The sequence below is a fragment of the Lycorma delicatula genome, chromosome 6 (assembly GCF_047948215.1).
Source record: "Lycorma delicatula isolate Av1 chromosome 6, ASM4794821v1, whole genome shotgun sequence".
In the NCBI taxonomy this organism is placed as follows: Eukaryota; Metazoa; Arthropoda; class Insecta; order Hemiptera; family Fulgoridae; genus Lycorma; species Lycorma delicatula.
In genome coordinates, this window is record NC_134460.1 from 84,392,311 (window position 1) to 84,408,806 (window position 16,496).

Below are 16,496 nucleotides of genomic sequence, written 5' to 3' on the forward strand. Positions count from 1 at the left end.
GCTGGGGTGAAGTTTTACTGATTTAGGCGTGGCGCTAAGAGTGTTAAATCTTTTTATTTATTAATATTTCTTATTTCAATTGATTTTTTTTTCTGTAGGCTGCTCTGGAGTGGTTGAAGAATTTGGTTTATTTGAAGATTATTTCTATAAACAAATTTTAAATTATCTAATTCTGTTTCTTTATTATTTTTATTATTATTATTAATCTTTTTACAGGTGCTTTTATAATCTCTTTTGTTGCATTCTTCAGAAGTCTTTATTATTGTACAATGAAAGCGAGTCGCATCGAAGGTCCAGTTTAACTAATTAATACATCATTGAAAATCTGAACATTCCACGGTGATGCAACAACAAAAACAACTACAATAATAATACAAATTATTTCTTCAGTTATTGTTGTTATTATTATCATATTAATATTCTGTGGCTTTATAAACATTATTATATTATATAGTAATTGTAATTTAATTGTATCCATACCATTTTATTAGGGATGGGATCTGCAATGATCACACATTATTTGTTATATAAGATTATTTTTATTGATGTTTTTCAAATAGTTACCTTCAATATCATATCATAATGTTAAATGATTCAAACATCACATTTTGATTATTTACATTTATCATCATAATGTACATGTTTAATTTGAATTTTTTTTAATTCTTGTGTATGTGTATATATATTTTTTAATCAATTAATTAATTTTGGTTTACGTCATAATTCAAGAACAGTAAATTTGACTAAAACGTTTATTAAATGTATGTTAAACATTTGCTGTTATGTATTTACATTCAGTCTGGATATTTTGTATTTTTGCAACACCTAATTGTATATTCAAGTAGATGATAGAGTAAATTTTTTTTTCAATTTTATATTAAAAAGATAAAAATTGTATGTTATTTCACTGTACCCTTCATACTGCTCAAAAGGTGATTCACATAAAACAAAGCTAAATATTTTGTTGATTCCTTTAAGTAAAAGATCACAAGGAACCAACAACATACTATGGCTGTGATATTGTTATGAAATCATATATATATATATATATATATATATATATATATATATGTGATCTTGTTTTTTTTATTACCTGGAGCAGCTGTCTCATTAATTAGTACATGATTGTTGTTTATTTTTTTGTTTGCGTGTTTGATTCTTAGTATGCTGATAACAGATTTGAGCTGATGTATTTTGCACCTGTGTTATTAGTTTTTTTACTTAAAATGTACTTTTTTTTTATCGTTTTCATTTAGTTTACTTGTGGCACTCTATAAAGTTTATACAAAGTAAAAAACCCTTTCAGGTTTTTGAATTTTATTTTTAGTAACTTTTGTATAAAAAGCTGCTCTCAAACTATGCTAATAAATATATTTTTCTGTATTACTAAAAAAAATATTTTTTAATTGTCCATGAATATATGGAAATTTTTTGTATATTTTTTACTACCAGTAGATATCATCCACATCCCTCAACTTCAAATTTAGTGATTCTTATGTACTACATGTTATTTGATCCAGTTCTTCTTTGAATTTGAAGAGTTTTCTTCAAATTAATTTGTCTATTTTATTTATTCTTAATTTTTCATGAAAAAAGTTATATTTGTAACATTACATTCAATAAATAATTTAATCAGGGTCATATCTACTGCCATATCTCCACTGTGCCTGACACACTTTTATTGTGGCTTGCTATCTTTGTCTGTGGACATGCTATTAATTATGAGATTAAAATGATCATTTATTGAATTAAAAGCTGAAGTTTTACAGTTACATATATATGTATGTGTTCAGATCTCTACTGAATTTTGTTCCCTTCTATGTAAATATATATATTGTGTGTTTGTGACAAGAAAAAAAGTAATTTCTGGATCAGTAAAGTACATTACTATTATAAAATATAGAAGAGAACAAAATTCAGTAGAGATATATTTTGCGTAATTATGTTTTAGTAAACTTGAATCAAGGTTTATAAATAGTAGTAAAACAAAATTCTGTTTTATAAGATCTTCTTTAGCAAAAGAAAACCTGGCATCTTCAGCATTCATTTTGTAAGTTTATGAAACAATAATAAATTTAGAAAAAATGAAGTTGACGTACACATTCATCTAAAACAAAAATTAAAAATAAGTAGTTCATCTTAACAATTTAAGTTGTTAAGAAATTACATATGTTTATTTTTACATTACATACATTATGTAATTTCTTAACAACTTTAATTGTTAAGATGAGCAACTTATTTTTGTTTTCCAAAAATTGCTTCTCTCGATCACTCCCTCTCTCTTGCAGGAAACTATAATTTCTGTGCACCTTTGTGATGCCACTGTTTTCATGATTCCAAATGAATTTTATTACAGAAGATTTTTAGAGCAGTGATTGATAAGTATTTAGAAGAATCTGCATTTTTATTTAGTAAGTAACCAGTAAGTAAACCCAAGAAAATGATATTGCCTCTTGAATTGAGTTGCCTTATGATTAATTTTCAATGAGGAAAATGTATTGAAAGTGGCTGATCATTTATGTTTTATATGCTTATAACATAAGCATATAGGTTGATTTATAGACCAAGTGATCCAAGTCCATTACAAGTATGCAGTATCCACATAATCTGCCAAAAATATTCTAACAGAGTTTATTTTAAATGATTTGTTTATTTGTAAGCCTAAAATCTGAATGTGACAGTTTATTCCTACAGTTAGTCCAAAGGTAAGTATGTACTTTTTAGACTTTTAATACCGTGACGTACATATATTTTACAGTCTTTTTCTATGATATTCAGCTTTATTCTAATACCATCATTATATTTAATTCATAGTTTGCTCATGTTTTTTAAATGCCTAGTTTTGCTTTTAATATTTTCTTTTGATGATTTTTATGGAGTATGTTTAACTTAAAAAAAGGAATTTGTACTCTGCATTACAGCAAAAGAAATTAATTTATGGCTTTTAGCAGAACATAAAAACAACACTTTGATTCTCTGTATTATTGTATTATGCAGACAATTGATTACACCTATTAATTTTCTATATTATGCAGACAATTAATAAAAAAAAACAAAGTACATTCATAATACGAGAAGCACCTGTTATGTTGGGTTCATATATTATGGGCATTATTTGAGAAGTAGTTTTATATTATATGTTCACATTATGTATAGTGAATGCACAGTCTTCATTAATGTAATTAAAAATACAAAAATGGAATAAAATTTATAAATCCCTCTCATCCCATCCCTAATCATAATCTGGTTACAACATAGAATAGTTTTTATCTCCCTACGTAATAATATAAACTATTACTTTAAAAGATCTTTTAGTTTTTATCTCCCTAAGTAATAATAGTAATAATATAAACTATTACTTTAAAGATTTTTACTTTATTACAATAAGCAAAAATAATTATCCCTTGCAAATTTTATTTGTCTTCTTCACTTTTCATACTTCTAAATTGTATAGTCGTGTATTGTCTAATTATAATTTTTTTTTTTTGTTAATAATTTGTTTATTAATTAGTGTGTAAATTAGCCATATTAATTATTTCTATTAGTGTTTTTTTTTATTGTTATGTGTTAGATAATATCATGTGTTATTTGGCAATATTATATTGTTAGGAAAAAAATATATAGAAGATTTATAATAAAACTATTTTTATTTTTTAGAATATTTTATATTTAAATATAAAATATTTAAAATTTAAAATATACGCTGCATCTATTATTATTTACCTTCTGCTGAGAGGATAAAAGTCATTGTGAAATCTTTAGTTTAATATAAATTATCTGATATTTATAATATTTTTAAAGTATATTAAGTAAATAATAATAATAGATAATAAATAATTCATACTTATATAATTATTACAGAAAGTGGTAAGATAATACTCTAATATGTTTTGTTTATGAAAATAGCATTATGTACTTTGATCAGAAGATAACTTTACCATGATAAATTTGTTTTAATTTGTTGATGCCATTATTATTATTACAACATACATAGTGTTAATTTGTTTTTTCTTTTGATAAAGTACATATGTTTTATTAAAGAAAAAATAAATTTACCTGCATAAGTAAGTACATAACCCTCAGCAATCTTTTTGTTGGATCATAGATATTCAGTACATATATTTATATATTCTGTAGTATTATTTTTTATCATTGTTATAATGTAATTTTTAATTTAATCATAAAAGATGGTGATACTAAGTTATAAATATCAATCATATATTTTATATAAAGATAATTTTCATGTATTTTATTTATTGTATTAAAAATAAAAAACAAAATTAAAAATTATTTTCTTTTTTAGTATAAGATGATTTTAGCTTAATTTTAATTCCTTTTGCCTTAATATAATTATTAATTGTGATGTTTCAATATCTAGTCCAGTATCTCTGATATTGTCGCACATTTCTGATTTGTCAGGATGTATTTTTATTTATATCTAATTCTATCTAGTTTGTGACGTACGAATATTACAGGTGGAATGTTAGTAAGTAAGCGAAGTTTGCATATCTTTTTAATTTTAATGACATCATATAGCAAATTATACAAGAGACTGGAAAGTAATTGTCTACAATTAAAGTCAGTACTGTTAATTTCCTTCAAAGAAAAGCTTCTGTGCAATTTTTTTTAGTTAATGTGAATAATTTTTAACTTTTATTTTTTAATTTTGAAACGTATCTGAGGTCAGAATTTGAATTTTTCCTTAACCCTGCATTCAAAAATTCCATCATTTTTAAAAATCGATGTTATATGATGAACGATATATACTTTTATTTGATGTGCTTTACTTATGCTCATATGCTCAGTATAATTAATCTTATAACTCTGTTAATCAATCAAACAAGTCATAATACAAATATCACATATGACATTTATTGAAGCATACATGAACAAGATTTATAATAAATGTACAATTCAAAATAAATCATGTTCAAACTTGAGCTGAGCTAAATTACTCTGTAAGAAATTTAAACTGAAGTATAGATTAAAAGCAGTTCTGCTTCACGGTAGTAATAAAAATCTTTATTTACTGATCTGTTATGGAATTATGTTATTGGAAAAAGTAATTAGTAATTTATAGCTTTATTTGAGAATGGGGCATCTGAGGTAGGGATATATTCATTATGTAATAAAACTGGAAACATGAGAACTTAATTCTTGGTGGGATAAAGAGATATCTTAACAGTAGGGGATTCTTGTAACATAAGACAGAACTCAAAAATTAAAAAAGGGAATTTTGTTGGCCTACAAATAAAGGAACTGGTCAGAAATGAAATGTTTGTGTTGACTAATGTAGAACAGTGCTTTGACAGTGTTTAAAGACACTTGCAAAAAGATTTTCTCAAAATTGTCAAAAAATTGTAGGTCAGCTGTTATGGGATGTATTAAGAGCTATGGGATGTAATGCATCGCTGAAAATCCATTAACTGCAGTTAATGGATTAACCCTGCAATTCAGTTTGGGTTCAATGTGACCAAAAAAAACTTGCCAACATTTGTAAAATTATCTTAGTTTTTTAAGGATTACTTTTAAAAAGTTTCTTAATAAAAAGTTAAAAATCTTTTCATGTCTTTTCCATTCATTACTTATGCACTATTCAACAATATGACCCAACATATGTTCTTTTGTAACATATAAAAAATAACGTATAAAAAATCTGTCTATGGCACGAGTGGTAGTGTCTCTACCTCTCATCCAGAGGTCATGGGTTCAAATCCTGGTCAGGCTTGGCATTTTAACACATGCTGCGAATCATTCATCTCATTCTCTGAAGCAATACCTAATAGTGGTCCTGGAGGTTAAACACATTTCACTTACAATCTTTTACACATTACTTCTGTTATTTCTGTAAAATATGATTGAGGGTGCTCACTAAAAATGCTATGTAACATTGTTTCTTTCTCAATTGTGTTGGAAATTGCATTACAATACTTTAATGCATATTGTACATATCTTTTCTTTGTAGTATTCAGACATGTTTTCTACAACCGAGGAAGTTGGAACAATGAATGTAACTCCACCAATAAAAATCAATAAGTAAATCATGTAACTCAGAAAAAAAAGCAATTTTAAATTTAAGTAAAAAAAAAAAGTTTCAATGGCTACTTCTAGAGCTTCTGTTTACAGAGTAGAAAAATAATGTAAAGCAAAACATGAAAACTTTCTTTCAAGCTACATCCAGAAGTTGAATAGTTTTCAGTTTAATGGTGCATAATTGTGTCGTATTAATTTGGTAAAAGTGTTCTGCGATCAGATTTGTTTTCTTCTGAAACTTATTTCACACCCAGCATTTTTTTCAATTATGTGAATACTTTCTCAACCCTCTTTTATATTTTAGTTCTATTATTTTGGTTGTGTTTGCTTTCATTATTCTATATACGAGTGGGTCAGACGATCTGATCCACACATCCAGTTTTGTATGCTAGCTACCTGAATCTAATACGAGGGTTATTTTTTTTCAAGGTCCGATCGGTCACGAAATAAAAACTCGCACAAAAATTGTGTTGTGCAGCGTCTCTAGTATGGCCTTCAATCACCCCGCGTCACTTTGTTTAGTTCTAGCACGGAAACATGTCTACAACAATAGCATCTCCCGCCAGAGTGTGAAGTGCGTGCGGTAATTAGATTTCTTCAGGCTGAGGGGTGTAATTGAGCTGAAATTCATCAACGAGTAAGTAATGTGTACAGTGAAACTTCAATGAGTGACAGCAAGTGCGACAATGGTGCAGGAACTTTAAAGCAGGATGCACAGATGTTCATGATGCAGTCGGTCAGGGAAGGAAGCGAGTTCCAACCGATGATCTTGTTGAGCGAGTGAATGAGGCAATTTCAGAAAATTGTCAGTTCACAATTTCTCTATTGAGCGATTGTTTCCTGAAATTTCAAGGTCAGCTCTCTACACCATTGTGAGTGAGAGACTTCAGTACCGCAAACTGTGTGTGAGATGCGTTCCTAAGATGCTGTTCGACCATCACAAACAATGAGAATGGATGCCTCCCAGCGTTTCTCAGAATGGACGTTTCTCTAGCGTTACCACAATGAAGGAAAAGATTTTTTGAACAAAATTGCTACGGGACAAGACATGGGTCCATTTCGAAACCGAAGATACAAAAGAACAATCCAAACAGTGGATGCATTCTCATTCTCCCAGTAAACCAGAGAAGTTCAAGCAAACCTTCTCCAACAGAAATTGTATGGGTACTGTGTTCTGGGACCGGAATGGAATTCATCGAATGTGGCATGACCATCACTGCAGCCTCATGAGTCACTGCGTGACTTTTCCAACGTCTACGAAGGGGAGTTCAGAATAAGTGGAGAGGAATGTTGTCATCAAGCATTGTCTTTCTCCATGACAATGCACATTGCAGCTGTAACAAAGAAGCTCCTGCATCGTTTTCGTTTTGAAGTGTTTGATCACCCACCATACAGCCCAGACTTGGCTCCATCCGATTTTCACCTCTTTGCTCACATGAAACGCTGGCTAGGAGGACAACATTTTGGCACAGACATCGAGCTACAGACCAGCGTCAAAACATGGCTGAAAACACAGGCAGCTCTGTTCTATGACGAGGGTATTGGAAAGTTGGTATCATGCTACGACAAATGTCTAAATCATAGTGGCGACTATGTAGAGAAATAGTGTAACTATGAAAGTACTTATTACAAATAAAAAATTTTTTATTTTCACTGTGGTTTTAATTTTGTGACCGATTGGACCTTGAAAAAAAAATAACCCTCGTAGTACTGATTCTTCTGTGTGGTTTTTTGTGTACTTGTTTGTATGAAGTTAAGTAATGGTTAGTGTACCTACCATTTTTGGTTTTCTGTATATAATAAAATTTATTCTTATTTCATTCTTTTTCTTGTGCTGAGAAAATAGTTTATGAAATCTACTACTACTGTTAGGGTTTAAATACAAAACTTAATGAATATTAGGAATTTTAAACACCCCTTGGTGAAGTACGTTAATGTGTACTAATGTACACTAACAGCCCTTGTTAGTGTCTTATGTCTTACAGAATGATTTGTGGCCAGAAAACAAAGTAATGTTTTTATAATACTGTTAAATATTCTGTTATTTTTAAGGTACGTTTATTTGTACATTTTTTATTTCAGTTTACTTTTTAACTCCATATTTTTTTAATTAATTTTTTTTTAAACATTTGTACCAACTCAATGTTTAAGTTATTTTTAAAACCCACAATGTTTACTTCAGTTATTAGTAGTTTTTTTTATTTCCACAAACATAAGCAATATTGTGTCACTGAAAAGATACTAACGCCTAGGCTGCTTAGAAAGTTGTTTATGAGATGTGTTAAATATCCATTAGAGTGGAATGGAAAAATTAGAGTTAAAAACCATGAGTATGGTAGTATCTTTTATAAAAAAAACTGCATATTTACAAGCAGACTGTTAATTATTATTGACTTTGATTTATTTTTCACAAAGGTTTTTATCAGACATCATGTAAATATTACATTTTTTAATTTCACAGGTATCTACATTTTTACCCTTTTTTATAATACATATTCATATTCTTGTACTTTTCATTCAATAAATGACAGTTTTTTATTTTTATTTTTTTGTAGTTACTCATTTATATAACTGAATTTTTTCATCAGCATCTTCTTCAATATCTTTTCAACTAAAACATTTATGATGACTTTTATTTACCTTTTTTTTCTTTAGTTTCATCAAGGTTATAGTAAACATGTTTTTGTATTTTATTAAGACATTTTGGAGCTGTAAGGCGATCAAATACTTCTTTCCTGTCTTTCTGAGGTATTTAAAAAAAAAAATTAAAAATAATTATTGTTTAAAATAAGACAATTGTTTTATTATAATTTTAGTAACACTATTGCTATTAATTAAAAATTTTGATGATTTGCTTGTCAAAAAAATCAGTATTAATAATAATAATAATAATAATAAACATTTTCTGTAAAGTCTTTACCAGCATCTTAATAAAAAAAATTTAATTTAAAATAAGTTTTTGCAGTTATTTTTTATAACTATTAAATAATAGCTATTAAAATATTAGTTTAATAAAAATAGTTAAAATATTAAACTATTATTTTAGTTTAATATTAGTTAAATTAATTAACTAATTTAATATATTTAATATTAGTTAATTTAATAATTAACTAATATTATTTTAGTTAATTATTAATTAACTAATAATTAATTATTAGTTATTTTATAATTAATAATTAATTATAATAATTATAATTAAATAATTATAATTTGTATTTTTTTTTAATGAAGGTTGAAAGAAATTATTGCATAAAGTTTATTTAAAAAATGAAATTAAGACTCAAATGTGGTAAAAGTACCACTAAGATAAGATCATTAAACAATACTGTTTGCATAGAATTCTAACTTTAATGTTTTACAGATAGCAATTTGTAATAATACCGTATTCACCGTATTCACCCTTTGTAACCGTTTTCCTCCTTGACAACATGAAAAAACCAAAATTGTTAACCAGTGAACAAGTAAATAGAGAACTGAAGTGTAAGTAACAGATTCTGGAAAATGTCTTGATGACACAAAAAACATTGACAACAGTGTGTTTTATTATATGGGAATTACTTTAAAGGGAAAATGTATAAATAGATGTATGCACATAATTTCAAATAAATTAAATTCTTTTTTAATTTATTATTTATACCTTTGATGATGTTGAATTTGTCAAAAACACATAAGGTACTATTTTTACTACTATTATTGTTATACAATAATTAATAATATAATTTATTTAAAAAAAGTGTAAAAATTACAGTAAATTTCAGATAGTCTTTTATTAAATACATCTAACACCTATGATATTGCAACAGTTATATGATGTGAATTACAAGTATTCTATTTTTAATAATTACAGCAGGCTAAAGGTAAATTTATTACATGACATTCTACCCTTTGTTAGTCTGTTGTTGGGTTATTAATTTTATTCATTACTTATTAGATTGGTATTAACTAATTCTTATTATTACTTATGTGTATTATATAATATTTATTACATTATTTGAAGCAGTAGTTGTGGACTGATTAATCATAAGTTATTAAATATCTAACCTTGATATATTAAATAACATTGATTTAATTATGTTATGTAATTTTACAAATAGAATTAAGAAAAATTCTATCAGTCATAATGTTAGTATTTGTTTTTTTCTTCAGATTTTGATACTGAAAACATAAGCTACATCATAAAATAATATCATTTAATATCAAGTATTTCATGTAAATAAAAATTTATTTATGTAGAAAATACATAATTAATCATTTTTAGTCAGTACATGATGGATTTTGATTAATTTTACAAAAAAAAAAAAAAAAATATATATATATATATATATATAAATTAAATTATATAATTAAATAATATAAAATTCGTAATGTAACCTGTTATGCTGAATTCAAAAATGTAAGTCTGTTGCCCAAATTTTTGTCTGATAACATTTTTTAGGGATAACAAGTAAATAAAAGAATATTTTAAATAAATCTGACATGATATTTTGACATATTTAAATATTTCTGACATAGGGTTGAATACAAACATAGCATTATGAAGACAATAGCTGTATATGCAAAATAATTTATTTACTGTAGATTCTGACATTTCAGTCGGTATAGAGCAGTCTGAGTTATACAATTAACACACCATACTGTTTAAACATTTATTGTATTTGTTCATACTGGAGTTTCATTCTGTTTTATGACTTACAATTACTGTGGCAATTGCACTGTATTAGTGAATGTGTATTCCAAGACAAGTATAAATAATCTGGGTAACTTATGCTATGATTGGGGAAAAGATTTTCAAGATTTATATTCTGAAAATAGTTTAGTATGCAATAACAACAATATTTGGGCTGTCATGGATGCACCTAATCTTGAACATAATTCTACAGATTGGACACTTTTCATTCATTGATCTTTCAGAAAATAATTTCAAGACCATCCTTTTTTTGCACAATGGCAAAAATTTCCTTCCATCTTAGCTTATGAATTTATTTATTTAGCGTATGGCACCAAAACATAACACCATTTACAATCAAAATTACAAACAAAGATTTAACAAATTAATATATGCTACTGATTCTGGAGTCGCCATAAGGAAATCTTCAGGACTCCCTTCATAGGCTGTCCTAGGGCAAACATCTGTGATGTGTCTGACAGTATGATTTTCACCACACTCACAGAGGGGCATCGGTGTTTTACCCCATTTATACAGGAAATAGGTGCACCTACCATGCTGAGTCCGTATTCTGTTTAGCATTGACAATGTCCTACGTGGCAAGTCAAAACCCAGCGGCCTTTGAGTAATACATGGGATTTGGTTATTCTGCTTTGTGGTCCATTCTCGATGCCAGGCGTCAGTTAGGTTAAATCCATCCTCTGTGGCAGCAATTGCTGTTTTGATAGGTAGCTTTCTAGATCGAAGGCGACCATGATTGGCATCCTCAATGCCCTCATGTATTGGCAGGTTTTGATTATCCATAATATTCTTGTACTCTCTTACAAGAGCGTTCATACAGCGCAGGTTTGGGGGTGGTATGTGGCTCAATACCGGGAGCCATTCCACGGGAGTAGACCTGATAACCCCGGCAATCATTCTCATAGTGTTATTAAGTTGAGCATATGAACATAAGGGCTGTTAAGCCACACTAGCGCACAATATTCAGCAGCTGAGAAGACCAGGTTCGAGTCTATGTGCACAAAGTGGAAGCTGATGCTCTCCTCGTCGTTCCACAGAGCTTATGTATGATATTATTTCTCGCTCTCAATTTCCCTACAGTTTTCATTAAGTGCTCCGTAAATGAAAGCGTTCTATCAAGTGTCACGCCTAGATATTTCGGTGTCTTATTGTGAAAGAGCCATGTATCCTCGAATAGAATTTTAAGCTCCCTATTAGCAAACTTGTTACTCAGATGGAAGCATGACACCTCTGTTTTACTAGCATTCGGTTGGAGGCACCATCTCTGGAAGTACCTTCCCAGTTTCTCCAGGTCAGCCATCAGGACCTCCTCCGACTCTTCAAATGATCTACATTTTATTGTTAGCACCCAGTCATCGGTGTAGCCATGATTTTTAGATCTTGTCTCTGGCATGTCTGCAACATAGAGGCTGAAAAGGAGAGGCACAAGTACCGACCCTTGTGGCAGGCCGTTCTTGAGTTTCCTCAGTGAGCTTATATCGGATCCCACGATAACTTGGAACATTCTGTCGTTCAACATGTTATTAAGGAGGCCAGCTGTTAGTGTGCATGGGATTACACGGAGGACCTTAACAAATCATGCCTTCTCTCCAGACAGTGTCATAAGCGGATCATCAACAAACACAGCAGAGGTTTTAAGATTTCTTTGGAACCCCACTTCAATGTACATTGTGAGCAAGAGAACCTGGTCTAAAGCCTGCTTGTTCAATTGGTATAACATCATATATCCTCTGACAGATTCTGTTGAAGATAAGCCTTTCTAGCAATTTGTATGTCACTGATAGCAATGCTATAGGCCTGTAGCTGTTAAGTAAGTTTGCTGGTTTCCCTGGTTTTAAAATGGTTTTTTAATTTCGATAAATAATTTTTTGTTTTTTCAATATATATATATATATATATATTGTTTATAATTTGTACCAACAATACTAATCCTGAATTCAAATTATTCTGCATTTATTAAAATAGTCTGAATTATGAAATATAGCAAGAATTGTACTTACCAGCCTACATATTGAACTAGGCACTTCACACTGTGATAATTTTATAATTATTTCATCAGGACTTATTCTTTTTCTGTGGGCTAAATCTTTAATAAATTTAATATAATCATGATATGTAATTTTTTTTAATCTGAAAATTGTACATTTAGTGTGTGAAATCACTAAGTACTATTTATATTTTATAAAATAACTGCATAGTGATTTTTGTATGTTTTTGTTATTGTCTAACGATGTTTAATCAAAATCCGAGACAAAAAGTAATTCCAATTCTTTAATAAAGTAAACAGTTACACAACTGCTAAAATATTAGTTTTTATTAACATCAAATATTTATACAATTATTAATTCAACAATCTTTCCTGAAATATTAGGATAGAGTAAAAGTCACTTTATTACTTTTTAAATAAATGTATGTCTTATATCCATCTTAAGTTTTTTAAATTATTATGATGCAACCATCAACAAAATGAAAACAAAAACAAATAATCAGATGTTTCACCAAATCTGATGTGGACACCACATGACTTACTTATACGATTAAATTACATACTTAATTCTATTTCATAACTTCTGATATTTTTTTTATTGTTACTGAATTACTTTTTTATTATAAAAATTTTTTTACAATCGGAGGTTAATAATTATTAATAAATCAGTATATTTAAATAAAAAAAAAAAAAGTTAAAAAAAGGAGATGAAGTCTTTCAAACCGATGTGCCTTCTCCCCTTTTAAGATCCAAATATTTCATTAATTAAAATTTCATTTGGCTGTAACTCTGGAACCAATGAAAATAAGTGCCACTTATGTTGTTGAAAAGCTCTCAATGAGGGCTTATAACTGCAGTTAAGAAAAAGTCCAAAATCCAAATTGTTTGGATTTTGGGCTTTTTTGGGCACTTTTGCTTCAGTCGATTGCAATGTAAAGAGGAGCTGCAGAACTAGATGTTACAACAGTCCTAAATCCAAAATTTCAACATCCTGTGGCTAATCGTTTTTGAGTTATGCGAGTTATATACATACATATGTATGCACAGACGTCACGAGTCAATCAAAATGGATTCAGGATGGTCAAAATGGATATTTCTGTTGAAATCTGAAAACTGAAATTTTTCACTATCACAATATTTCCTTTACTTCGTACAAGCAAGTAAAATGTAACTTAAGTTACCATCTGGCATACGCCAAATGTATAAATAAACAATAAAATATAAATAATCAAATTTTTGAATTAAGATGCACAACCTTTACTAGTAGTAAGACATTTAATAACATCATTACATTGATTCCTTTGTACAAAGAACTTTGCAAATTTTATCTTGATAACAATAATGTCCTTGACTAACTTAACCAGAAGACTGATAATTTTTCTTGGCTGCAAACAGGATGAGAAGTCAAAATTGAACCAGCAAAGGACAACACTAGTGCCAACTGCTCCTTCAGACAGTTCAGAAGAAGTCACAGATTCAACTGATTTGAAAAAATTTGTTAATGTTTCAAGTTTGCACATAAGTTCTTCATGAGCAGCATCATTGTTCTCAATGATTTTTCTTCTCTGAGCAACATAGAGTTTTTGGACATCATGGAAAGCCTTTTTATGCTGGTAAGTGTAAAGACTTAATCCAGATTAAATTCTAGTATGAAATTTTCCAGACTGTATAGACTATAGTTGTACTGTTGGCTATACCAAGAAATTACTCATTTGCAAACAGTCACTCAATATTAAGTTCCATAAAAGTATAAAAACAAAATAAAACAAATACTATTCACAGAAAACAAATAACGGATCACAAACACAAGGCCAGACTAGTAGGTGAACAAAACAAAACACTTAAGATTGAATGCAGTTGCTAATGAACTATGAACATTTATTAAAAGTATTTTTAGACAATTATTTTAAGGAGGGTGCTAAGGATAAGATGAATGTAGATTTAATTGTAGTCAGTGAAGCAAAAATTCTTATTAGTTATCATCATTATTAAAGGTCATATTCTCAATGTCTGGAATAACCATAGAAATTCATTATCAATAGATCTAAAAAGAAATAAATATAAAAACTTCTGATTGAAAAATAAGTTGAATTGTTGAAATTAGAATAAGAATCAAAATAATATTGGAAAATATGTTTATTATGACAATAATAAAATTCAGTAAAAGAAAGACATTGTATATAATTTCCTTACCTGTAGACAGATCAACACAATGGCCATAAGTAAACAACGTAATATGCACAGTATGTGTTTGTATAGGATAGATTTGTTTGACTGAAGAATATTAAAATTAAATCTCTATCATGTGAAGAATGAAAATTGTTTGTGTAAAAGCAATTTGTATTCGTAGAGTATTAGGATGAAACATAATTGAGGATAAACTGAAAGTGAAAAACGAGAAACACATTTTGTAAATATATAGTCAAAACGGTGAATAAGGGCTGCATTAAAGCCGTTGTATTTGATGCTAAAAAAAAATTATTCCTTGCTTTTTAAATTTTAACTCACTGATGTATGAGCTGTACAACTGTCTAAAATTAAATCTATTTTTATTTTCTGACTAACCCACATCTTCTACGCATTTTTGTTTGAATTGTAGTTTACAAGCTAGAAAACACCATGAAAACATCTAGGATTTGCTTTCTACCACCTGAGTTGTCAATTTTTTTAAAACTTAAAATGAAAATAAAAAAGTAGTGAGAAATACAATCCTAGTTCATCGTAGTTGTAGATATCATCAGATTTAAAGTTTTTTTTAAATCTTAGGAATGCAGTTCTACTCCAGTCATCTGTAGCAGGTTGATCAGCATCCAATCTTTCACCAAACAATTTCTTGTAAAAACAATATTGGTTTCTCTCTTTCCAATGAGAAAGCCAATCATCTGTTGGTTTGGAATCATGATTGCCAAATTTTTCTGCAAATTGTTTGACTTTTACCAGCAAGAATCCACGACTGATGGGCGCATTTTAATGTCCTTCAGTGAATCTCTTTAATAAAGCATGTTCATTATTTTCATTCTTATCACATTTCCTCTTTCTGTTCATATTCTTATTTAGGGCAGCCTCCTATTCTTTGTGGCTTTTAATGATACAAGATAGTGAAGTCTGAGAAAGTCCCAGTGTCATTGCAGCTTCTCAGCAAAAAGAAACTGACAAAATCATAATTGATCACAATGAAACAATTGTTAATGTAAAACAATTAATATTAACAACAGTTGAAGCACATGTAAAAAGAAAACTAAAGATTTAAACAAACATACAAATTGAACTATATATGTAGTATACACAGTGTAGAAAGATGAAATGTACTGAAAGATAAATGGCCTTAAGTGTACTGCACTTAAGGCCAGTATGTATATTTAGTCTGCCACCTTTTACCAACAAACTTTTGACGTTGTGGTGTTTATCTTTAGTTAGCTAGCACCAAGATTGAATACTGGATCATGGATACCAGTGTTCTTGGTGGTTGAATTTCAATTAACCACATATATGAATGGTCGACATGAGACTGTACAAGACTGTACATCATTTCATTTACATTCATACATATTCGCATTCATCTTCTGAAGTAATACCTTAATGGTGGTTCTGGAGACTAAATAGAAAAAGAGAGCTGGTGGTAAGACCATGATACGATATGACACATTTCCTTGGAGTAATCACTTGCACATTAAATATGGGTACTAAAGTGTAAACAACATAATGCAGTGCAATTAATATAAATAATCCATTTTGTATTATAATGAATAAATGCAAAATATTAAAATTTTGATTCAATAAATCGATTTT

At 28.7% G+C, this 16,496-nt stretch overlaps 1 protein-coding gene across 3 annotated transcripts in view; it reads left to right on the forward strand.

Annotated features, from left to right (window-relative positions):
- Positions 1-16,496, forward strand: part of LOC142325982 (type 1 phosphatidylinositol 4,5-bisphosphate 4-phosphatase) — a 104,423-nt gene that overhangs the window by 70,596 nt on the left and 17,331 nt on the right. For 2 of the 3 annotated variants that reach the window (XM_075368002.1, XM_075368000.1), the window contains exon 6: positions 217-4,290. In XM_075368002.1, the coding sequence (XP_075224117.1) occupies positions 217-302 (86 nt within the window). In that variant the 3' untranslated portion in view covers positions 303-4,290. Of the gene's footprint in view, positions 1-216; positions 4,291-14,102; positions 14,321-16,496 lie in introns of those variants that run through there. The other variant, XR_012756639.1, reaches the window with a different exon arrangement.